The 25,920-nt window shown below is 45.1% G+C and overlaps 2 protein-coding genes and 3 non-coding genes across 5 annotated transcripts; all 5 read left to right on the forward strand.

Annotated features, from left to right (window-relative positions):
* Positions 1-4,060: 4,060 nt before the first annotated feature.
* On the forward strand, positions 4,061-4,133 carry TRNAK-CUU (transfer RNA lysine (anticodon CUU)). Its single transcript has one exon. It is a non-coding gene; the product is annotated as a tRNA-Lys (tRNA).
* Positions 4,134-4,594: 461 nt separating this feature from the next.
* Positions 4,595-4,666, forward strand: TRNAP-AGG (transfer RNA proline (anticodon AGG)). Its single transcript has one exon. It is a non-coding gene; the product is annotated as a tRNA-Pro (tRNA).
* A 2,756-nt stretch (positions 4,667-7,422) lies between these two features.
* TRNAR-CCU (transfer RNA arginine (anticodon CCU)) lies at positions 7,423-7,495 on the forward strand. The gene has a single exon. It is a non-coding gene; the product is annotated as a tRNA-Arg (tRNA).
* A 7,490-nt stretch (positions 7,496-14,985) lies between these two features.
* Positions 14,986-16,336, forward strand: LOC125090802 (olfactory receptor 1F1-like). Its single transcript, XM_047713856.1, has one exon. The coding sequence runs from the start codon at positions 15,243-15,245 to the stop codon at positions 16,179-16,181; it is 939 nt and encodes a 312-aa protein (XP_047569812.1). The 5' UTR covers positions 14,986-15,242; the 3' UTR covers positions 16,182-16,336.
* Positions 16,337-24,019: 7,683 nt separating this feature from the next.
* On the forward strand, positions 24,020-24,955 carry LOC125091114 (olfactory receptor 1F1-like). The gene has a single exon (XM_047714555.1). The coding sequence runs from the start codon at positions 24,020-24,022 to the stop codon at positions 24,953-24,955; it is 936 nt and encodes a 311-aa protein (XP_047570511.1).
* Positions 24,956-25,920: the final 965 nt, after the last annotated feature.

The raw sequence follows: 25,920 nt of genomic DNA on the forward strand, positions 1-25,920 counted from the left end.
AAGGGGGGACATCTGTTCTGCAGAACATTGAGGCTGTGATGCCTCCAGGCACTCAGTTCCTATAAAACTCTCCCTCAGAACTGGGGGCTGAGAGGAAAGTGGGACTCAGGGGAATGGGAATGAGTCCTCCAGCCTTTCCCCCTTTGTCAGGCCCAGGAGCCCAGGGAAAGTCCATCTGTGGAGTCCCAAGTGTTTTCCAGCAGATGCCTTTAGCATGTGTGGAAAGAAGAGTGCCAAGGTGTGCCAAGAGCATCTGCCTCCTACAGGACCTGGAGGATGGTGACACTGGAGAGATGGAATCAGAAGAATGCAGTGGTCAGAGGACCATGGTTTTGGGCAACTGTTAGTGGCATGGTCTTCCTTTTTGTTTAGGGTGGTAAGTTTGAGGTGTGCCATGAACCAAGGATCATGAATAATCCAATTCTGTGTACATGAGGACCAACTGGAAGAAAAAAAAACCTCAAGTAGAAGATTTAATTTAAGTGTGAAACTAATTAATGGTATTTGAGTCCTTGAGCCCCTGGCAGAAGTAAACAATTGTCTGTGGATAAATACACTTTTATTCTAGATCTCACAGAATTCCCCTACACGGAGAAATTTATAAGGAAAACGGGCAACTCACAAAAAAAACAAAAGCAACAAGGAAATAAGGCACCATGAGCAATAACCAAGGAACAGCAAGCAATGGAAACAAAATTACAAAGATTATAGATGCTAAGATTATTAGACACAAGCTATAATACAACTATTCTTACTATGCATAATAAATGAAGACTAAAATATTTTTGAGAACAGAAGCTATGCAAAATGATCTGAAATTATGAAAGACCTAAATTCTTCTAAAAATAAAAATACACAAAAAAATGAAACAAAATTCAATAGATGTATATAACTGTTAAAAAAGATGGAGAAAAAGTAAACAAAGAATAGGTCAGAATAAATAATACAAAAATAAATAAAGCTCTAAAATATCCCAATATGATTGCAAATTAAGTAACACACTTCTAAAAATTCCACGAGTTAAGGAAGAAATTACACTGGGATTTAAAAATACTTTGAAATTGGGGCGCCTGGGTGGCTCAGTGGGTTAAGCCGCTGCCTTCGGCTCAGGTCATGATCCCAGGTCCTGGGTTCAAGCCCCACATCGGGCTTTCTGCTCAGCAGGGAGCCTGCTTCCTCCTCTCTCTCTGCCTGCCTCTCTGCCTACTTGTGATTTCTCTCTGTCAAATAAATAAATTAAAAAAAAATCTTTAAAAAAATACTTTGAAATAAATGATGATGAAAATACTGCATACCAAAACCTGTAAGATATAGCTAAAGCCATACTTAGAGGGAAATTGATAGCCTTAGATGCATATAATAGAAAGATTGAAAAACTAATGGCAAGAACTTACAAAAATAAACCCAAAGAAGTTAGAACAGGTAAAAAATAATAAGATGTGGGCACCTGGGTGGCTCAGGGATTAAAGCCTCTGCCTTCGGTTCAGGTCATGGTCTCAGGGTCCTGGGATCGAGTCCCTCATTGGGTTCTCTGCTCTGCAGAGTGCCTGCTTCCTCCTCTCTCTCTGCCTGCCTCTCTGCCTACTTGTGATTTCTGCTGTCAAATAAACAAATAAAATCTTAAAAAAAAATTAGATGTGAAAATAATGAGGCAGAAAACAAGCATACTATAGAGAGTAATGATACATCCTGAAGGCAAATCTTGGAAAAACTAGGGTTATTGATAAAACTCTGCAAACACTGATTAAGAAATAAAGGAAGAGACACACAACACAAGGCAGGGATAAGAATGACTTCACAGTCATGGCATAACTTAAAAAATAAAAGCATATCTTAAGCCCTTTTGTGAACATTTAGAGAAATACACAATGTTTTAAAATTAAAAAACATGCCTTACTGGGATCAAAATGAAATAAAAATATAAATGATCTTAAAACTAATAAAGTGAATCAATATCAAAAACTATCCTCCAAGGAAGATTCTTGACTCAGATGGCTTCAGTGGTGCACGCTACCAAACATTCAAGAAACAAAATTTTTATCTCACACAAAATCTTTCACAGAAAAGAAGAACACAGAACCTCACCACACATTTGAGGAGGCCAGCACAACTCTGATATCAAAACTGAACACAGGGACCCCTGGGTGGTTCAGTAGGTTGGGCATCTGACACTTGCTCTCAGAGTTTTGAGCTCAGGCACCCTATCGGCCTCTGCACTGGGCATGGAACCTACATTAAAAAACAAAACAGGGACACCTGGGTGGCTCAGTTGGTTGGACGACTGCCTTCGGCTCAGATCATGATCCCGGAGTCCTGGGATCGAGTCCCGCATCAGGCTCCCAGCTCCACGGGGAGTCTGCTTCTCTCTCTGACCTTCTCCTCGCTCATGCTCTCTCTCACTGTCTCTCTCTCAAATAAATAAATAAAATCTTAAAAAAAAAAAAAAACACAACAGGGTGCCTGGGTGGCTCAGTGGGTTAAGCCTCTGCTTTGGCTCAGGTCCTGATCTCAGGGTCCTGGGATTGAGTCCCGCATCAGGCTCTCTGCTCTGCGGAGAGCCTGCTTTCCCTGTGCCCACCCCCCCACCGCCTCTCTGCCTACTTGTGATCTCTCTCTCTGTCAAATAAATAAATAAAATCTTTTTAAAAAACATAGACAATATGAAAAATAATTTAAAAACCACTTAGTGTATAATCTCACTCATGAAAATGGACATAAAATCATAAAATGTTAGCAAACCAAATCTTATGACATATAAGAAGAATAATGTACCATGTCCAAGTTGATTTTATCCTAGGGAGTGCAAAGTTGATTTGACATTGGTGTCTATTGCTCTGCAACAAATTCAAGGAAAAGTATTCAGTATAATCCAACTTTCATTCACTACTTTTTTTTTTTTTTTTTGACAGACCCAGATCACAAGTAGGCAGAGAGAGAGGAGGAAGCAGGCTCCCTGCTGAGCAGAGAGCCCGATGCGGGGCTTGATCCCAGGACCCTGAGATCATGACCCGAGCCGAAGGCAGAGGCTTAACCCACTGAGCCACCCAGGCACCCCTCATTCACTACTTTTTAAAAATGCTTAGTAAACCCCATAGCTTGCCAAAATTATCTACAAAATACTACAGCAAATTTCATACTTGCTAGTGAAAACTTGACATTGCCTTTAAGGTTGGAGATGCAACAAGGGTACTGATGCTGTCTCTCTCTCTCTCTGTCTTTTTTTAAGATTCTATTTATTCGTTTGACAGAGAGAGATCACAACCAGGCAGAGAGAGCAAAGCAGACTCCCTGCCAAGCAAAGAGCCCAATGCGGGACTCAATCCCAGCACCCTGAGATCGTGAGCTGAGATGAAGGCAGAGGCATAACCCACGGAGCCACTCAGGCACCTTCAATGCTGTCTCTTTCTATTGAACATCTTATCAGACAAACTGGGTTACTCATGCATTGTTGATGGGAATGTAAAACCGTCCAGCCATTCTGGAAAGCACTGTGGAGGTTTCTTTAAAAACTGAACACCTACCATCTGACCCAGCAGTTGCACCTTTGGGTATCTATCCCAGAAAAATGAAGACTTATATTTACACAAAAACCTGTACTCCGATGTTAATAGCTTTTACATATTTCTAACAACCAAAAAAGAAAAAAAGAAAAAAAGAAAGAAAGAAAAGAAAAGAAAAAGAAAAAAACAAGAACAAACAAACCAACCTAGAAATAATCCAGATGTCCGTCAAGGGGTCAGTAGGTAACCTAACTGATACATCTTGCCCTAGGCTTTGTCCCCTGCCCAGATCGCTCTTTCCCCCTGCACCTAGCTGCTGGGGCTGCTCGTCCTGTGCCTGATGCCAGGTCTGCGTCTGCGGGACCGGGGCCCAGGCCGGTTCCCCAGCTAGAGGCTATGGGGGCGGGGGGCGGTGAGGGAAGTCCTGGGTTAGCAGCATTCTTGCTGCAGCGGGGAACTCCTGTGGGACCCTAATGACCCGTCCTGAGTTCTTGGATCAAATTCATTACTTAACCTAGTTTCCATCACCTATCACCATCTACAAGGAGCGAACAAAGGGAGCCCGGCTAGCTCAGTCGGTAGAGCATGAGACTCTTAATCTCAGGGTCGTGGGTTCGAGCCCCACGTTGGGCGGCTTGTTTTCTTGGCTTGGAGCGCGCAACTCGACAGGGGACGATTGGGGAGCAGTGTGGATGCACCACAGGGGGGCAGCCTTTCCACGCAAGGCGTCCCAGTGACCTAGAATCGAAAGACAGGCAACGTTGCTCGGGGGACTGGGGGCCTCTCTTTGGCTTTTGCCCCAGAGTGTGACCAGCGTGCTCGCGGCAGTGAGGAGTGTCTGCGAAGTGACCCGCGGCGGCACGTCTGCCTGACTGGGGACTCGTAGCGTGAGGGCTGGGATCACCAGACTGGGGGACATGCGGGGCCGCTCTCCACTCTGTGGGCTCCTTCCGCACCCACTGGCTCCTGAGTTCACCCTTTCCCTGCGGGTCTGAAATCCGAATCTTATCCTTGCGTCACTTCCTTAATTCCGCTCGCTGCAACGCCTGGGTCGTCACGAAGTCATAAAGAGAGCCGGAGATAGCTTGTCCTGCGGCTCGTTGGTCTAGGGGTATGATTCTCGCTTAGGGTGCGAGAGGTCCCGGGTTCAAATCCCGGACGAGCCCTTCTCTCTTTTGGTACAAAACCGTCCTCTTAGAGGTTGAGGAACTGTCGGCAGACCTCAGCCTTCGGGCGAGGATGAAACGGGACCAGGCAAGAGGAAATTAGAAGAAAAGCTTTAAAATCCTCCAGCTCATTTCGGGCGCTTTAAAAATCTTAAATTGGAGTCCTAGGCTCAAGAGGTGCAGGCATCCCGGCACAGGAAGCTCCTCCCCGGGCTGCGTCAGGTGTAGTCCAAAGCCGGATTGCTGGAGGGGAATCCGAGAGAAGCGTCGCTCCTCCCCAGTTACCCCTTTGAAGATTCCAGTCCCGCCATCCCCCGGAGGCACTCAGCGGCCCCCGCCTGAGCACCCGGGAATTTGTGCGCCAGCACTACTGAGGGGGGAAGTAGGGATGATTTACTTTGAGGAGGCGCCTGGGCCCTCCTCACCTGTTCCCTTTTCTTTCCCCACCTCCTCCCTGCATTTTTTCTCGTCTCCCTCACCTGGGCGCTCCCAGGCCTGCCCTGCTCCTGCCTGGGACTGAGTGCGGTCAGGACTGGGGTCCTGTGCCTCTCTTCTAACGTCAGGCTGGGAGGTCAAAGAGATAGGAGGTCCAGGTAGAGTTTGACTTTGATCCCTAAAGAGTTTCAGTCCTTGAGAGCTGCTTTCCTCAAAGGGCGCAGCGTCCGTCCCCACTTTCCCGGCAACCATGGGCCAGGGCCCAACGTCCTCGAGGGAGATTTCCCCGGGCCACATCTCTGTCCTAAAGTTTTTCTTTTCTTTTCTTTTTTTTTAAAGAATTTATTTATTTGATAGAGAGAGATCATAAGTAGGCAGAGAGGCAGGCAGAGAGAGAGAGGGAAGCAGGCTCCACGCTGAGCAGAGAGCCCGATGCGGGGCTCGATCCCAAAACCCTGAGATCATGACCTGAGCCGAAGGCAGAGGTTTAATCCACTGAGCCACCCAGGTGCCCCCTTTTCTTTTCTTTTTAAACCTTTATTTATTGGTTTGAAAAAATTGTTAACAGCTTTAAGGAAATTACTACCAAGGAAAACATTCCAGGAGAGACTCGCGGTTTCCAGTAACACGAATGGGCAGGATTTGGGGGACCAAACTTTTAGCTAAAAACAACGGAAAATGTTGGCTATTTAAAACAAACAAGCGCACTTCAAAGTGGCGACGCGCTTCGGGAGAGGAAAAAAAAAATCCTGGCCACATTTAAACGAAGGACTGCGTGGATCCCCAGGCTGCCAAGCTGCGGCAACACGGAGGGCATTTGCCAATTTCCTCAAGAGGGCGAGATGAAGGCAGAGCCCAGGACCTGCTCCCGAGTTCCCCCTTGAATCTGTGCCCCGGAAAGATGCACAGAAATACGCCAGTCCCACCCCCACGGGCCTCCCGCTCCTCTGGAAAGCTTGTTGCTTCGGGGCTCCTCCTTATCCCATCTTCTGCTAAAATGCAAATAATTTTAAGTAAGAGGCAAGCCTGTTCAGAGACCTCTGCACCGGAAGGGTGCCCCCCCCCCCCCCCACCAAGGACCCCATGTCTACAGCGTCCTAGTTTCTCTCAGTGGCGGTCCCCTCCCTCCCAGGCCCGGCCCTCTGAGTCTCAGGGATGGCAGCTCCAGGCACTTGCCTGCCGCTTCCTCTTCTGGGCCTGTGTCAGATTGCCAGGACAGGCAGCACAAAGGACATTAGAAGACACCTCAACTAATGCGGTGTGCTCTCTCCGATTTGGCTCGGGCCTTTTAAATTAAACTAAATTAAATTAATTTTTTTTTGGCCATAAAGGACGTTATTGGAGAAAATTCGAATATGGACTGTACGTTAGATAATCCTGTTGCACGAATGATAAAGGATGAATTTGGAGATGTGGCAAGCAGAGGCTCTGAGGTCCCAGAAATTCTTAGGGGAATGGGGAGAGAATTATTTTTTGGGGGGGGGGAGAGAATCTTAAGAGGCTTCCAATTTTGCTAATTGGTTGATTGATTTTATTTTATTTTATTTTATTTTATTTTATTTATTTATTTAACCTTTGGATAAATTACAAACCCCAGCGAATACTGTGAATTTCAAGGAAAATTGCTGGGGGTGTGTCCTGGATACTCCAGCCTTCGGCTTCAGACAGCCCCGAGGGAAGGGGTTTGGTCTGGGGCTCTGGAAAGGCGAGGTCCAGGATAGAATCCTCCAGGCTCCCTCCGACTCCTGGACATTGGCCAAGGCTGGAGTTGGGGCACCCAGTCCCAGGCGGCGCAGCGCAGGAGGCTCCGACTTTGGCCTGTGGGTGAGTCTCGGAAGGTCTGGAGTGGTCGTCTCTCCACTGCGCGCTGTGGCGGTGCCGCACTGTCCTCCTCCCAGCCCCACGCTCTGCAGGGTCATTGGTGAAGCTGGGCCTGGAGAGGACTGGATGCTTATCAACCACACAGCCCGGTGGGCCAGGCTGGATGCCCTACCGTCCGATCCAGCCCGAGTCCCCTACTGCTCTCTGAATCCATTCATCCAAGGGAGAATCCAGTGCATTTCTGAGCGTCGGACTCCTTCTGGAGGAAACAGAAGAGGCAAGCTCCGCGAAGCTGGTGTTCGAGGAGCCGCAGGAACGCAGGCAGGGGAGGGCGACTGCGCCGTCTGCACCCGAGCTCTGTGGGGGAGGGGTGTCTGTTTCGACTGTTCTTGAAGGGCTGAATGAGCGTTGGAACACGACAGAAACTCAGACCAGTTTTGAGTAACTGCCCAAACCAATCTCTGGAACTCTTTCTAGCCAGAGCAAGTGATTTGGCCAGTGCCCCAGTGGCCTAATGGATAAGGCACTGGCCTCCTAAGCCAGGGATTGTGGGTTCGAGTCCCACCTGGGGTGGTAGGGCTGTGCTATCCTTTAGGTGTGTGTTGGAAGTTTTACATTACAAGAGGAAGTACAGCCTAAGTGCGGGGGCGGGGGGGAACCTGTGGAACTCAAGCTTCCACCAACCTTGAAGTAACAGTGTGAGGTTTTATTTACTCTTCTATCCAGTCACAAGGCAAAGAGAATTGTCTTGTATCTAATGGCAAGAGAAAGAACAATGCACTCCTACATCCACTCCATGCCTGTGTGAGTGTGTCTTAATACTGATGCATGTGCAAGATTAATTGGCTAAGTACTGTGTTGTTCAACCTTGAAAAGAACCTCAGTCTATCTCTATTGACCTGGAATACGCAACGCCACGGTGAGAGGCGTGTGATCCACTTCTTCTAAGACAAACAGTAACTCCCAAACCCCAGTTGATTTTGCACAAGTGCCCAGAAAAGAAACGGGTGTAGAAGGCTGTGAATGCTCAGGGCCACGCAGGGAAAGGGAGAAGATGGAGACTAGCAAAATGCCAAGTGTGCAGCTCAAGAGGTAAACAGAGAATGTGAAGGGCAGACGTGGTACCTGGGAGAGGTGAAGGTCAGAGCTGAATGGGTGCCTGGAGAGAATCAAGGTGACATGGGCCAGTGATAAGGTTGACTTGATCTGGTTTAGGACTGTGAGTAATTTTCTGCCTGGAGTTCTGTTGTTTCTGTTTTTAAAAATGAATTTTGTTAACTGCTGTGTCGCCAGTAATGCTTACCGTAGGTATCCAATGAGTGAATGAATGACTCTGTGAGGCCAATGGCTTTGGGTATGCTGGAACACCTTTGGGACCTACAACTTATGGGAGGACAGGAGGGCAGGTGCATTACTGCTGGGTGGGTTTTGTGGTTGAGCCCCTGCCTCAGGACCCTGGCTGGACAGTCCCTGAGCCACCTGCTGACCAGGAGACTTGGGGTAAATCCTGCTCCACTGTGTGTGTTTCTTCTTCGACCAAGACTCCTGGTGCTCCCGCTCGATCCCGGTGGTCGTACCCACGGTATTTACACTCTTCTCTGACTAGAACTGGCAGAGTCATGTGCCCAGCTAGCGCAGTCAGTAGAGTGTGAAACTCTTAATCCCAGAGTCATGGGTTCTGGTCCTGTGGTGGGCATAGGCATCCCTTTCTGCTTGCATACTAGGCAGCAGAGAAGGGTGGGAAGGCCAACTTTCCTTAAATCCATGCCCCATAAATGTCCTCGAATGAAACTTCTTAAGTCAGCAAGACTTGGAAAGATGATGTGCGTAGTACTGTATCATCTTAATCTGATGTATTCCGTTCTCAGTCTTGGCACTTTTGACTTTGTGAGCCAGACCATCCCTGTTGCACAGCTATGTCCCGTGCACTCTGGAATGTTCAACAGCACCCTTGGCCTTTATTGTCTAGATGCCAGTAGTTTCCCCATAGTTGTGACAACTAAAAGTGTCTCCATATGTCCAGTGTCTCATGGAAGTGAGCCGCTGGTCTAGAGACTCAAACCCAAAAATATTAGTGCAAATGGTTCTCATCTGTATCTGACTGGAGAGCTAGCTTGGCACAGGGCCAGGTGGCAGGACAGGGCAGCCTGCCATGGCCAACCTAGAAGGCAGCCTGGTGGGGTCGGGAAATGGGCTGCATACTGAGGGCTGAACAAATATAAGTTAATATTCTGAGGCTAATGGGAACCAGTTTTCTCACTGGCAGAAGTGGAAAAAGAGAAGGCTTCAGTAAATCCTATGGAATTGGCATTGGAGGTATTAGTGATGTTATTTGATAACTTGGTAAAGGTTGTGTCACTGGAAAAGATAGTTGCTCATAGTGACTTTATTATAGCAATTCTAATAATGGTATATTTCCCCCTTGAAATTAACAAGTGACCTGTAAAGTGATATAATCTGATACTATGTGAATATCCTGGTCCCTAACAACTTATTACGTATTTTTTTTAAAAGATTTTATTTATTTATTTGAGAGAGAGAGAGTGAGAGAGAGCATGAGAGGGAAGAAGGTCAGAGGGAGAAGCAGACTCCTTGTGGAGCTGGGACCCCGATGTGGGACCCGATCCGGGGACTCTGGGATCATGACCCGAGGCAAAGCCAGTGGCCCAACCAACTGAGCCACCCAGGCACCCCTACATATTGTATTAACATTCTTTCATAATCATTGTCGCAAAGGTTTATTTCACTGGGAGCTAAAAAAAAATGAAGATTTCCTAGTTATATCATTTTTCTGTATTTTTAAAATTTGAATTCAATTAGCCAACATATAGTACATCATTAATTTCAGATGTAGGATTCAGTAATTCAAAAGTTGTGTATAACACCCAGTGCTTATCCCACCACGTGCCCTCCTTCATGCCCATCACCCAGTTACTGTGTCCCCCCACATCCCCTCCAGCAACCCTCAAGTTTGTTTCCTATAGTTAAGAGTCTCTCATGGTTTTCCTCCGTCTCTGATGACTTCCCATTCAGTTTTCCCTCCTTTTCCCTCTGGTCCTCTGTGCTGTTTCTTATATTCCACATACGAGTGGAACCATATGATAATTGTCTTCCTCTGGGTGAATTATTTCACTTGGCACGATACCCTCCAGTTCCATCCACATTGATGTAAATGTTAAGTATCCATCCTTTCTGATGGCTGAGTAATATTCCATTGTGTGCGTGCGCGTGTGTGTGTATCACTCTTCTTTATCTACTCATCTGTCAATAGACAGACATCTCGGCTCTTTCCACATTGCTGTTGTGGACATTGCTGCTATAAACATTCGGGTGCAGGTGCCATTTTGGATCCTACATTGTACCTTTGGGGTAAATACCCAGTAGTGTGATTGCTGGGTTGTAGGGTAGCTCTATTTTCAGCTTCTTGAGGAACCTCCGTACTGTTTTCCAGAGTGGCTGCTCCAGCTTACGTTCCCACCAACAGTGTAAGAGTGTTCCTCTTTCTCTGTATGCTCCCCAACATTTGCTGTTTCCTGTCTTATTTATTTTAGCCATTCTGACTGGTGTAAGGTGGTATCTCCTTGTGGTTTTGATTTGTAGTTCTCTGAAGACAAGTGACGTGGAGCATTTTTTCATGTGTCTGGTGGCTGTTTCTATGTCTTCTTTGGAGAATTGTCTGTTCATGTCTTCTGCCCACTTCCTTTTTTTAAATTTTTTATCTGACAGAGATCACAAATAGGCAGAGAGGCAAGCAGAGAGAGAGAAGGAAGCAGGCTCCCCTCTAAGCAGAGAGCCTGATACAGGGCTCGATCACAGGACCTTGGGATCATGACCTGAGCCGGAAGGCAGAGGCTTTAACCCACTGAACCACCCAGGCACCCCATCTTCTGCCCATTTCTTGACTGGATTATTTGTTCTTTGGATGTTGAGTTCTTTATAGATCTTGGATATTAGCCCTTTATTTGATATGTCATTTGCAAATATCTTCTCTCATTTTGTAGGCTGCCTTTTCGTTTTGTTGACTGTTTCCTTTGTTGTGCAGCAGTTTTTATCTTTTTTTAAAAGGCTTTATTTATTTGATGCAGGGAGAGAGAAAAAGAGAGCACACAAGCACAGAGAGAGGCAGGGGGAGAAGCAGAGGGAGAGGGAGAGGCAGACTCCCCGCTGAGCAAGGGGCTCAATGGGGGGCTTGATGGGCTTGATCCCAGGACCCTGGGATCATGAGCTGAGCTGAAGGCAGACTCTTTTTTTTTTTTTTTTAAGATTTTATTTATTGATTTGACAGAGAGAGAGATCACAAGTAGACAGAGAGGCAGGCAGAGAGAGAGAGAGAGAGAGGGAAGCAGGCTCCCCGCTGAGCAGAGAGCCCGATGCGGGACTCGATCCCAGGACCCTGAGATCATGACCTGAGCCGAAGGCATCGGCTTAACCCACTGAGCCACCCAGGCGCCCTGAAGGCAGACTCTTAATCAACTGAGCCACCCAGGCATCCTTCACCTTAACTTTTAAAACAGCTTACTAATTTACCCTTTTGTCTTAAGTGTTCCTTCTCCAATTCTTTGTTCAACTCAGCTGATGGAAGAAGTAGTGGATCACAGTAACTAGATGTTTTTTTCAGGGACATTCCTTCCCATTTCCATTCTTTAGATCTGTTTGGAAACTCCCCACACCCCCTCCATTTAGTCCTGCTGATAACGTACATCCCTGGATTCTCACGTGGTGGGCATTGGGTTGATGACCAGGGTGACTAGAACATCCCACTTTCCCATCCAGAGCAGTTGGCTCAGATGTGGGCGTGGGTCCAAGAAGGAACGAGCACAGCTTTGCCTGGAATTTATAAGTAAACACTGCAAGAGGCGCCTGGCTGGCTTAGGCAATAAAGCATGTGACTCTTGATCTTGGGGTCCTGAATTTGAACCCCATATCATGGTAGGGTTTATTTTTTAAGATTTTATTTATTTATTTATTTAACAGAGAGACAGCAAGAACAGGAACGCAAGCAGAGGGAGTGGGAGAGGGAGTAACAGGCTTCCCGCCGAGCAGGAAGCCTGATGTTGGGCTCCATCCCAGGACCCCAGGGGTAGGGTTTACTTAAAAGACTGCAAAGCCTCATTCCAAGTCTCTGTACTCTATGCCATCCCACAGTGCCTACACCCAAAAGGGAATAAATCTTTTTTAAAGTTTAAAAAGAAGGGTGCCTGGGTAGTTCAGTCGTTAAGCATCTGCCTTCGGCTCAGATCATGATCCCAGGGTCCTGGAACCGAGCCCTACGTCTGGCTCCCTGCTCGGTGGGAGGCCTGCTTCTCCCTCTTCCACTCCCCCTGCTTGTGTTCCCTCTTTCTCTGTGTCTCTTTCTGTCAAATAAATAAAATCTTTAAAAAAATTTTTTTGGAAAAAAAAAGTTTGAAAAGAAGTCACTGGTAGAGAGAAGTTTTCTGTGCCCAGTAATTGCTAGTCTAGGAGGATGTGAGTTTGGAGCTACTGGTGGACATCTTGTCTGCTACGTGGAGAGAGGCAGTCTGTAGAATGAAGTCAAACAGAAAAAACAAAATAGATAAGAAATACAGGTCCTAAAAAAAAAAAAGAAATATAGGTCCTGATGTCATTATTTGGGTCCCTTCATCTAGCCCTGCCTGAACTTGCAAGAACTTTGGACTTTGCAATTACATTCACCAATAGATTCTACTTCTCCTTAAGCTGATAGGAGTTAGTTTCTTATCACTTGCAAACAATGTCTTCAGTAATCCAGTGACCATGTTTCTCTTCTTCCACAGATGTTTGGTAATTAATATTATGAGTTTTTTTGGGTGTGTTTGTGGAGATAGAATGTACAGAAATTGATATCTGATAACATGTGTCTGATGGGTACATGAGGACTCATTATGACCCTGAAGTTCTTATGTTGAGTTACTAGGAGCAGGTGAATATTTATTAAGACATCATAACCAGCATGAAGAACACATTGTTCACAAATGACCCAAAGTGGAAGATCAGTTAGAGAAGCACTCTGATTTCCAGAATACAGTTTTTTAAGAAAAATGATTCAACTTTCACTTCTGATGGAAGCATATGTTTTTCATGAGTAACCCTTTAATATTATCACCTCAGGAAAGTAAACCTTACAGTGCATAAGACCAAAAACTTTATGGGCACCTTAACGTGAGATCTTGCCGTCAGTACTGTGGAGTGATAGCTATCGGACTCAGAAATTCTGTCTTCCTTACTGGCATCCATGTCATATTAACTGACAAATGGACTCAACAATGGTTCCTATTCTTCTTCATTTATCCCCAAAATTAAAATATAGACTAAAAAACTTGTCAGCTGGCCCCTTATAAAATGACTATTACTATATGAAGATAAACACAAGACACTGTTTCCAAATGGCATTTATCCAGACTATAGATGACTGAGCAGAGAGAGAAGGATGTAAATATCACTTCATCCCTTCAGCCTCTATATAGTGGACATGGTCTAAGCCCAGTGCATTGATGAGATTAGGAGTCACGAGATGTTAAACATAAATTACCTCATTTAATCTGCACAGCTGTACAAGATGAATATTATTTTGTGATTCTATGCAGGTTGATAGATTTCTCAAGGTCACACAACTGGTAATGTTGGATCTGGGAATTAGCTGCACATCTGTGTGAATCCAAAGTTTATTCTCTTAATTCATATACAGCATCATGTATATTTCCTAACAAGGATACCATCACAGCTTGGGTGGGAGAAAAAATATAGGATTGTGAGTTTTTTCTAGCAGAAAACTTGTTGCTAATGATTTCCCCCAAGATGGCTTCATTTCCAATGTTGCCAAGCTCTAAAGCAGCAATAACATAACTCTGATGGCAGGCCTTTGTTTTTTTTTTTTTTTTAAAGATTTTATTTATTTATTTGACAGGCAGAGATCACAAGTAGGGGGAGAGGCAGGCAGAGAGAGAGGAGGAAGCAGGCTCCCTGCTGAGCAGAGAGCCCGATGTGGGGCTAGATCCCAGGACCCTGGGATCATGACCTGAGCCAAAGGCAGAGGCTTTAACCCACTGAGCCACCCAGGCACCCCAATGGCAGGCCTTTATTAATCAATGCTGGATCCAAAAGAGCCCAAGGAGAAGAAGGGAGAATTACTTGCTGTTTATCTGTAATGAGGCTCTTAGGGAATATGGCCCTAGTGGCCATGGAAGTTCTTGTAAAGGGCTGGCCCTCTGATTCCCCTAGACAACCTTCCTGCACCAAGGGTTGTATACGCCAGACATCCTTTCTTGTACTTGTACACAGTACAAGTCTGTGTACTCCAGCCCTTATTCAAGCAGACTGAGCCTACAAACCCCAATGACAAGTCCCTTTTCCTCAAACCAGTAATCTCTGGCCAGGTCTGGAAAAGTGAAGCAAGCTTGGGACTTCTGGTGACTGTGATGACTGCTGTTCTTTTTGGGGTAAGAGTCAGATCAGCGGGACTTTATCAATAACTGACTGCTAAGTTGTAAACCTTTGGGGGGGGCACTCCTCACTACCTCTTTCTTTAAAGTGGAGCCAAAGAAACAGTTCTGAGCTCATCACCATCCCTTGCAGTCACCTGGTCATGACCATGTATGTCTTCTATGTCCATGAGACCTGAACTGTGGAGAAACCAATTGGCCAAGTGTCTGCCCCTAACTCGGGGTCATTTCCATTTCCATTTTACAAGTTAGACTGAGGGCTGGCTCAAAGCTCTGTAAAGTGCTCAGAAAATGTTAGCCCAGGAAGCAGCAGCAGCAGTATGATCATAGTGATCGGTCACTGGTATGATCCTCAGAGCAAACATGTTAGGAATGTGTAATGTCTGGATTAGAGATAATGGAACTGAAAAATGTCCTCTAAGGCAACACCCTCATGATAATCATGACACCAATATCCACATATTAGGATGTATGTTTACCATATGTCAGTCTCTATGGTAACCGCTTACCTGTGTTCTCCAGTACTCATTCTAAATATTAATATGTCTATTAATATTCTTATATCTATAGTGATTTGTGACACTATTTGAAGAAACATGGTCATGACAGAAAGTTCAAACATACAAAGAGTGTATGGATGAGACCACTGTCACAATCTTTCGTCCTTCCAGAAGCACTGCCCTCATTTTGCTAATGAAAGGATGACGGCACAGGAAAGGCCATCCCTGGCCAAACACACAGTGAGCAAGGTTCTAATGCCTCACCTCTACCACACAGCCTTTCTCTTTGCGGTCTTCTTAGTAGTTCTGCTGTAACCAACATTTCCCAGGCTTGTGAATTTTTCCTGCTTTACCTGCCTCTGGGCTCAGGCATCCAGCCCCATGAGAGGGACCAACCAGTCGAGCGTCTCCGAGTTCCTCCTCCTCGGGCTCTCCAGGCAGCCCCAGCAGCAGCAGCTCCTCTTCGTGCTCTTCCTGAGCACGTACCTGGTCACGGTCCTGGGAAACCTGCTCATCCTCCTGGCCGTCAGCCTGGACTCCCGCCTGCACATCCCCATGTACTTCTTCCTCAGCAACCTGTCCTTCGTGGACATCTGCTTCACCTCCACCACTGTCCCCAAGATGCTGGCCAACCACATACTCGGGACTCAGACCATCTCCTTTTCTGGGTGTCTCACACAGATGTATTTTGTATTCACGTTCGTGGACATGGACAATTTCCTCCTGGCTGTGATGGCCTATGACCGCTTTGTGGCCGTATGCCACCCCTTACACTACTCGACAAAGATGACCCCCCAGCTCTGTGGCCTGCTGGTCACGGGGTCGTGGGTCATCGCCAACCTGAATGTTCTGCTGCATACCCTGCTGATGGCTCGACTCTCATTCTGTGCAGACAATGCCATCCCCCACTATTTCTGTGATGTGATGCCCCTCCTGAAACTCTCCTGCTCTGACACACACCTCAGTGAGATGATGATTCTGACCGAGGGTTCTCTGATCATGATCACTCCATTTGTTTGCATCCTGGCTTCTTATGTCCATATTACCTGTGCTGTCCTGAGAGTCCCATCCACAAAGGGGAGATGGAAAGCCTTCTCCACCTGTGGCTCCCACCTGGCTGTGGTTTCTCTCTTCTATGGCACCATCATTGCTGTGTATTTCAACCCTTTGTCCTCCCACTCTTCTGAGAAGGACACCGCAGCCACTGTGATGTACACAGTGGTGACCCCCATGCTGAACCCCTTCATCTACAGCCTAAGGAACAGGGACTTGAAAAGGGCTCTTGGAAAAGTGGTTGGCAGGAAGATGTTTTCCTTCTGAGGAGAGGATCAAAGCTTAGTTTTATTTCCATGCTTATTGTTTCTATCAGTTTAAGATAGCAGCTGTTTTGTCAAAGACAGTCTGGAAACAAACATATAGATGTTTGTGCTAGGAGCATGTCGAAGGCCGTCGCTACTTATTTACTTGTGGACTGAATTCACCCATAACCTGTTGCATCTACCAAGTAATGAGACTTATTTTTATTGACTAACTTTTGAATTACTTTACACCCAAGTCAAGTATTTCCTTTTCTTTTTTTAATTTTTTTTTGCAGGGGAGGGGATAGAGGGAGAGAGAGAGGATGTTAAGCAGGCTCCATGCCCAGTGCAGAGCCCAACATGTGGCTTGATTCCACAACCATGAGATCCTGACCTGAGCCAAAAATCTAGAGTTGACACTTAACTGACTGAGCCACCCAGGTGTCCCTCAAGTGTTTCCTTTTTAAGTGGTCTCTCTGGAAGGATACATGCTACACATGTTCTTTAATATTAGAATTACCTGGAAGCCCTTACAATCCACTGATCTCCAGGCCCCAACAATGACCAGATAGATCAGAATCTCTTGGGGTGGGGGTAGCCACAACACAGGTTGTAAAAATCTCAGATGACTCTAATGTGTGGTCAGGGTGGGAATCACTGGTCTAGCTCATATTCCTTACATATCCTCTGTTGGTCAGTCATAAAATTGAGTGACAAAAATGGTCATAAAACTTAGTGTTAAGTGGTGCCTGGCTGGCTCAGTCAAGATGAGCACACTACTCTTGATCTCGGGTCATGAGTTCAAGCCCATGTTAGGTACAGAGAAAACTTTAAAAAAATTGTTTTGAGATTCAGGCAAAAGAACAGAGTAAAATATGAGGACTAAAGTGGGTGATAAAATTTCAAGTGAGACTCAGAGGCCCAGGTGGTCACGTGGCCCAGAGCTTCCAGAGGTAAAGCAGCACAGAATGGGAAGACATTCTGGTTGCAGGGATCCCAGCTGGCTATCAGACCATGGTACATGGTCTTTGATACCAGGGAAGCAAATTGACACTTGCTGTTCCCTCTGCCTGGACCAATTCCCCCTACTTTCTTCTTTGTGGCATTAAGGACACAACCCTCCCCCAACATCAACACCCTCCCGCACTTTCAAGAGCCAAGTCAAATGTCACTTCCATGGGTGCCTCCTGATTCCCGAGCTCTATTTTCATCTTTGGTTTATTCTTTTAATCCAGCAAGAAATTTCCACAAACTATAAGCTCTTCCATAACCAAATTCACACACTATTCACCTTGTAACCCAGTGCACTCCACTGCTTCTAGACCAAGGGCCTTGCTGAAAGAAAAAAAAAATGTGGATGAATGAATACTGCCTTAGCTTTTTATTTGGACACTATTACTTTTTAAAAATTTCCTCATTTAAAAATACCCTTTTGGGGCGCCTGGGTGGCTCAGCGGGTTAAGCCGCTGCCTTCGGCTCAGGTCATGGTCTCAGGGTCCTGGGATCGAGCCCCGCATCGGGCTCTCTGCTCGGCGGAGAACCTGCTTCCTCCTCTCTCTCTGCCTGCCTCTCTGCCTGCTTGTGATCTCTTTCTGTCAAATAAATAAATTAAAAAAAAAATCTTAAAAAAAAAATAAAAAATAAAAATACCCTTTTGAATTAGACAGGTAGTACCTATGCATGATGAGACACCAAACATCAAAAAGAATAAAGTTAAAATAACCTGCAATCTTGCTACTCCAGGATAACTGCTGTTATACACCAGTGGGTACAATTTTAGAAAAGTTGGCTGCAGTATTTCCATATTATTTGATGTTCCAATCTTCTACCTCCTTCTTCCCATGGCAGTAAAGGTCTTAGAAATGTGATTTTAGGGGCGCCTGGGTGGCTCAGTGGGTTAAAGGCCGCTGCCTTCGGCTCAGGTCGTGATCCCAGGGTCCTGGGATCGAGCCCCGCATTGGGCTCTCTGCTCAGCAGGGAGCCTGCTTCCCTTCCTCTCTCTCTCTGCCTGCCTCTCTGCCTACTTGTGATCTCTGTCAAATAAATAAATAAAATCTTTATTAAAAAAAAAAAGAAATGTGATTTTAATGGCTGTGTAATATCTTATCCATTCATGGAGTCATTCCCTGGCCCTGAATAATTTCAAGTGTTTCTGTGCTATAAATCATGCTGCTGCATATGTCTGGTGTATAATTCTTTGTTCGTGTCCCTTAATCCCACATATAGCTTAGATGACCAATTTCTCCAGCTTATAGTAAAATTAAAGTCATCGTTTATTCTATTTTCATTATTTCTGCCCCACGTTATTTGTAATGTATAACCAGGCTGTCTAATACCTGCCTCTTGGCGTCAAAGTACTCAGAAGCTCATTCAGAAGAGTCAGCCAGTCCTCCTTCCCCCAGCCAGGTGGAGAGAGAACTGGAGGTTGGACCCACGAATCGGCATGACTGTGCAAATGACTAGCACACAGTGTAGCTCCTGAATCTTGATTTTGTTTGGTCTGCAGGAGACCTGTCTGGTGCAGCAATGATGCTTGTGGCTCACATGCCTTTGGGGACCGCACTGGGACCCTCCTATGGCCTCAAGTGGTAGCTATCTGAGTTCAGTTTTAGTTTATCCTCCACGAAAGCCTGACTGTGGGCCATCATGGCTACAATCACAGGGGCTTCCAGCTCCACAGTGTCAACCAAGAACACCCAGCTCATATTTACGCTTCTACCTTTGACAACCTCTTTGAATCCTTGGGGTCTTTTTATATGGCATAGGCTTCAATTGGGCTTTTTCTAAGATATGGTTATATCTATAAAATAGAATTCACAAAAATGTATATGAAAATTATGACAGGGGCGCCTGGGTGGCTCAGTGGGTTAAAGCCTCTGCCTTCAGCTCAGGTCATGATCCCCAGGACCCAGGATCGAGCCCCGCATGGGGCTCTCTGCTCAGTGGGGAGCCTGCTTCCCTCTCTCTCTGCCTGCCTCTCTGCCTACTTGTGCTATCTCTCTCTCTCTCTGTCAAATAAATAAATAAATAAATAAAAGAAAATTATAACATTCTGATAATGTTTTTATTGATCTGTAAAATCTTAATAATTAGTATTTCAACATTTTTTTCTATTTATTAATAGGTTTAACTTTTTAACTCGATGTTAGATTTTGGGGGGCACAGAGGTTCACAAAGATTGTACATTCATTATGGATTGTATCTTTTAGTAACAGAAAGACCTTTGTTCTCTTTAATTTTTCTAATATTAACCGAAGTATTCCTAAGGAATTCCTTAAGGAATACTTTGGTTAATACTGAATCACCAGCTCTACTTTTTTCTTGGCTTGTGTTGGCTCATTCTTATGGACTTTCTGAAGTAGTTGACTTGGGTGAAGGATTCTTTCCCTGTTTTTCAGGATATTTTTCTAAAGCTGCTTGTACCTGAGGAAAAAAAATATACAGTCCTTTGCCTGTAAAGATTAGTCAACAATGAATATCTCCATCACCTGTTTACTATGAAAAAAAAAACAAATGCAATTTTATGAGTATAAAATAAATACATGCTTGGTGGGAGATAGTACTCCATGGGTCTCTAGCTTTTCTGTACATTAGTGAGCAGAAATAGTCATTGCTTCTGTTCTAGACCATCTTCTTCAAAGATATTTCTATGGGGAATAGCCTTGGAAGATGAAAATGGTCTTTCCAAAGCAAAGTGTGGGTTTTTCCACCATCCAGTATAATAAATACATATGTTTTATAATAAATACATATAATAAATAAATATGTTTTCTTCTGGAGCAAATGTCAGGAAGGCTTATTCTTACTTTAATTTGATTTCCTAAGCTTGGGGATTCTCTTCTCTAGATCATCTACTGTGTACACAGGTGCTGCCTGGCTTTATTCATGTCATGCTGTGGGAATTGGGGCTTAAGAAACTGGTATAAAGGCTGCCTCCCTGGTTTCAGTTACTGGTGTAATAAAGTCCTTTCTCTCTGGCCCGAGAGTTTTGTGTCTTCTGCCTCCATCCATGAAATTCCCAGACTAGCTTGTTAACTAGCAATCAGGGTAAAATCTCAGACTCTCTGTAGTTCTTGACATTGTTTATTGTTGTTTTAAAAACGATTTATTTATTTATTTAAGAGAGAGGCAGACAGAGCATGAGTGGGGCAGGAGGAACAGAGGGAGAGAGACAAGCAGACTTCAAGCTGAGTGCTGAGCCCAACGCAGGGCTTGATCCCATGACCCTGTGACCATGACCTCAGCTGAAATCAAGAGTTGGACACCGGAAGAACTGAGCCACTCATGTGTTCCTTGACACTAATTTTGAAGAATGGTTTTGGAAAATGCAGAAACTTATCAAGAGGAAAAAAATATCAGAAAAACCCTGAAATCTGAATAGTTTGGTTTCCGTGTTCTTTTAGCATTTTAATTATGATGGTTCTCTGGAAACAATAAGGATGGCTAAGCCATGTTGGCTGACTGAAACACACATGCTCAACTTCAAGGCCTTATTGCATTTAGCATATTTTTATTTTATTGTATTTTTTTAAAGTTTGTATTTATTTATTTGACAGAGAGATAGAGAGAGAGCACAAGTAGGCAGAGCAGCAGGCAGAGGGAGAGGGAGAAGCAGGCTCTCCACTGAGCAGGGAGCCCAGAGTGGGGTTGATCCCGTCCTGGGATCATGACCTGAGCCAAAGGCAGCTGCTTAATGGACTGAGCCACCCAGGCATCCCTAGCATATTATTAAAAAAGTGTTTTCTTTAAGCATATAATTTTACGAAATATAATCAATGCCATCTAGTTCTTTTCTTAAGTTCTTTATCTCTTTGGCATTCTTTACAATGAGGTTCTTAGGATGGAATGAATTGTGGATCTCAATCATTCGCTCCTGTGTAATACAATTAATGTATGCATGCCCTTTTCATGGCCTCATGGAGATGGAGTGCCCTTCCCTGACTCTTGACTTGGTGTTTGGCTGCATGAGTTGCTTTGGCCATGGCGAAGTCCTTGAAGATGATCTAAGGAGAGGCTTCAGATGGGCTTGCGCAGTTGGATTTGCTCCTGTTCTCCATGTTCCACAAGAACATACTCTGGGTCACCGTTGCCCCTTCAGCCCGGGACCCAAGAGGAAAGAAGAACAGAGAACATGTGCCCAACCCACAGTGTGGTGCCAAGCCCCCATGACCCGCAGTATGAAGCTCAGCTGTCCTGTACCCCAGTGAATAGGTTATTGATTTTCTAAGCCACTGAGGTTGTGGAGTTTGTTGCAAAGTATCACTGTGATAATACATTACCGATACAAGGTTTTGGGTTTTTTGTTTTGTTTTGAAACTTAGGTCTTGGCTTCTGAGACACCAGTTTTTATACGTTCCCTCACTGTTTCCTGGTTCCTGTCTTTACAGATCACATTTGCTGGCCTGTCTTCTGCTGTCACCTCATTGTACGTTACTATCCTCATGGGTTTTACCCTTGGATTTTTTCCCTTCACATTTTATTCTTTCTCTCTGGACAATCACATCCACTTTCATAGCATCAAATAAATGTATGTGCTGATGATGACTTCTGAACAATGCAAAGCCAGACCCTGCCCTAACTGTAGGCCCCAAACATCTGACTCTTGGGTCCTTCCACCTGGATGTCCTATCAGACAATGTGTGATCTTTCCTGTCTGTCTTCTTTCACTTAGATTAATGATTTTGATTCATCCCTGTTCTAACATGCATCAGGACTTCATTCCTTTTTATGGCTGAATAATATTACAATATATATGCAGATTATTGTACATTCCATTGTTTAGCCACTCACTGATGAAACCAATATTCTTTTTTTTTTTTTTTAAGATTTACTTATTTATTTGAAAGAGAGAGAGAGCCAGAGAGAGAGAGCATGAGTTGGGGGTAATGGCAGAAGGAGAGGGAGAGTGAATCTCAAGCAGACTTCATGCGCAGTGTAGAGCTTGATGGAGCACTTGACCTCACAACCCTGAGATAATGGCCTGAACCAAAGTCAAGAGTCAGACACTTCTTTTGATGAAATCCTTTTCTGCTAAAATTCCACAATTGCAACTAAGGACCCAGAGTGAAACATGCCAGAATGTAACCAAGCATCAGGAAAGGACTTGCACCCAGAATTGGAACACTGTGAAGATTTTATCCAACTGATATCTTCTTCCTCTGTGTTTATTCCTCAACTCTCCTCTACTTCTCAGTCCTTCAGATAGTAATGCACAGGCAGAAGGTTGAACTTACACATTCCAGGCAAGCCACACAATGACATGGACCGGCTCTCCATAAATCCTAGTTCCAATTACCCTGGTCCAACCAGGTATGGTAAAGGAAAGAGGAAGTGGCACAAACATGGTGGCTGGGACCCTGCTGCTACTACTGTTTGGATTCAGGGCTTCCATTTAGAAAAGAGCCAAACAATGTCTGTTAGACTCAAATCCCAAAAAAACACCAGCCCTTATGGCCTGGAGTTTATAAATCACAGCATGCTGGGTTCTCCTGGAGACAACTTCCCTTAGAATCAGGCTATCATTTTCCCCACATGCCCATGGTTTACTCTTATCTCTGTAATGTGCTCTCAGCATTCCCACTAGTAAAATGGAGATTAGGAATCACTAATCTTCTTGGAAGACAACTAGACACAAGAAAGCCAAGGTGACACAGAAAACACAGGAACAGCCCAGTGTCTGAAAAAAAGGAAATGAGAACAAGGACTTAATAACTGAACTTTCACATCTATGGGCACATGCCCAGATCACTGAGTTCCAAGGGCATTTTGTCTTGGATTTCTCTCTATCACGGCAGCTTCATTTCTACTATCTTCCAAGCTCTGACCCAAGAGTTATATCTAAACCTTAGATAATATTCTTTGTCTTTATTGTTTGGTCCAAAAGGCCAAACGTAGGCAAGACAATTATTGTTTTCTCAATCAAGCCTCTAATGAGGCTCTCGGGGAATCTTGTCCCAGTGGTTGTGAAGCTCCTGTAAGTGCTTGCTCTGTGATTGGCCGATACACCTTCCCTGAACAGATGTCTGAGACCATGAACCCCCACTCTTCAGTCACTCCTTACCTGCCTATATTTCCACGACCCTCTAGTCTCTACAATGAGGAGAAGCAATGGTCAGTTATGCAGAAGTGGAGAACACTTGGTAGCAACAGCCCCAACCTCTCTTCAGGTAAGATGGTGGGAGTAGCAACATCAGTATCTATTAAGACACAGAAATTTTTTAGGAACCTCCTCTGCTACATCTTCCAGATACAGGAAGTTAATAATAGAAGCCCTAAATCCATCGGATGACACTCTAGAACCCAGTAATATTCAACTGTTTCTCTCATCTCTTGTGAATTACACAGGAATTAGATAGATTGGGGCAGAGGGCAGGATTGGGAAAGGTAAGCAGAGCCACATAGAGTCAGGCCTTTTTAAAGGTTAATGTGTGTGTTTTCAATACAAATTAAGAATCAGTGGATCCAGGGGCGCCTGGGTGGCTCAGTGGGTTAAGCCGCTGCCTTCAGCTCAGGTCATGATCTCAGGGTCCTGGGATCGAGCCCCGTATCGGGCTCTCTGCTCAGCAGGGAGCCTGCTTCCTCCTCTCTCTCTGCCTGCCTCTCTGCCTGCTTGTGATCTCTCTGTCAAATAAATAAATAAAATCTTTAAAAAAAAAAAAAAAGAATCAGTGGATCCAGTGGGAAAAAACATCAGAACTGTGTGTTGGAAGTTGGAAGTACCGGTTGGGTGGACACATCCTCTTAGTAATTTTATGAACTGATGCGCGCATGTGATCCTGCATGAGTCTGATCTGCTACATCCTACCCATTCCTGTATAGGGATCTGCCCTCACTGTTGTCTGTTAATCTACGTCCAGCCCCATGAGAGGTGCCAACCAGTCGAGCGTTTCCGAGTTCCTCCTCCTCGGGCTCTCCAGGCAGCCCCAGCAGCAGCAGCTCCTCTTTGTGCTCTTCCTGAGCATGTACCTGGCCACGGTCCTGGGAAACCTGCTCATCCTCCTGGCCGTCGGCCTGGACTCCCGCCTGCACATCCCCATGTACTTCTTCCTCAGCAACCTATCCTTCGTGGACATCTGCTTCACCTCCACCACTGTCCCCAAGATGCTGGCCAACCACATACTCGGGACTCAGACCATCTCCTTTTCTGGGTGTCTCACACAGATGTATTTTCTCTTTGAGCTTGCTGACATGGACAATTTCCTCCTGGCTGTGATGGCCTATGACCGCTTTGTGGCCGTATGCCACCCCTTACACTACTCGACAAAGATGACCCCCCAGCTCTGTGGCCTGCTGGTCGTGGGATCATGGGTCATCGCCAACCTGAATGCTCTGTTGCATATCCTGCTGATGGCTCGACTCTCATTCTGTGCAGACAATGCCATCCCCCACTATTTCTGCGATGTGATGCCCCTCCTGAAACTCTCCTGCTCTGACACACACCTCAGTGAGATGATGATTCTGACCGAGGGTTCTCTGATCATGATCACTCCATTTGTTTGCATCCTGGCTTCTTATGTCCATATTACCTGTGCTGTCCTGAGAGTCCCATCCACAAAGGGGAGATGGAAAGCCTTCTCCACCTGTGGCTCCCACCTGGCTGTGGTTTCTCTCTTCTATGGCACCATCATTGCTGTGTATTTCAACCCTTTGTCCTCCCACTCTTCTGAGAAGGACACCGCAGCCACTGTGATGTACACAGTGGTGACCCCCATGCTGAACCCCTTCATCTACAGCCTGAGGAACAGGGACTTGAAAGCCACCTTACGAAAAATGATGGGCAGGAAGACATGCTCTTAGTGATGCAAGTATAATGGACCTATTATTCCCAGGCATATTAATCTTTGTCAGCTCACTGAAATGTAGCTATCAAAGTGTTTGCAAGGAACTTAGAATAAATACTTCCAATAGACATTTATGAATGAACTTAGACTTAAACACAACCCTGTTTCTTTAAATAGGTAATGTATTTGTTTCTAATTACTATATTTAAACCTTCTTTGCATAAAGGTCAAGTTTTTCCTTTCTAGGTGATCACTCTAAAATTTACATGTAACAAAACTAGTTTCCAGTTTCTTTCTGGAAATGCTCTAAGAATCTAAGCCAGTGTTTTTCAATCTTGGATGCATGACAGTATCACCTGGGGATCTTTGACACCATATATATGGTTGCTGGACCAAACTTTGACCAATTAAACCAGAATTTTTGGAATGAGATCCAGGCGTTGGCCTCCCCCCCTTTAAGGTCCCTAGGGGGTTCTAATGTAATTTCTGAATTGACAATCACACTGCTTTGAATGTACTTTCTGATTGCTCATTATGAAGAGCAAGCCTAGGAATCCTAAGGGGAAATCTAATGTCTAATGAGGGTAATAACAATAGAGGTGAATAAGTCACTGAAGTTTTTTGTGGGCTCAGGTGTTCCTGTGCTGGGAAGGCTGGTCTTTTGGCTGAACTCACATCCCTGAGCCACACATGGAGTCCAGAGAACACTTCATAATTTCTAGTGCTCTTATTAGTCTGTTTAGGCTGCTCTAATGAAACCACTGTACACTGTGTAGCTTAGACAATGAACATTTACTTCTCACAGCTCTGGAGACTGGAAGTCCAAGAGGAAGGTGTCCGCAGATTCAGTGTCAGATGACAGGTTGCTTCTTAGTTCTTTCTGTGTCCTCAGGTGGTAGAAGGCATGAGGAAGCTCTCTGGGGTCTATTTTATGAGGACACTAATCCCTTTATGGGGGTCCCCCACTCATGATTTAGTCAC

This window comes from Lutra lutra, chromosome 18 (genome assembly GCF_902655055.1).
Source record: "Lutra lutra chromosome 18, mLutLut1.2, whole genome shotgun sequence".
NCBI lineage: Eukaryota > Metazoa > Chordata > Mammalia > Carnivora > Mustelidae > Lutra > Lutra lutra.

What these genes read in the sequence shown, in the direction of transcription:
- LOC125091114 (XM_047714555.1), top strand. Translation starts at nt 24,020, where the DNA reads ATGAGAGGTGCCAACCAGTCGAGCGTTTCCGAGTTCCTCCTCCTCGGG.
- LOC125090802 (XM_047713856.1), top strand. Translation starts at nt 15,243, where the DNA reads ATGAGAGGGACCAACCAGTCGAGCGTCTCCGAGTTCCTCCTCCTCGGG.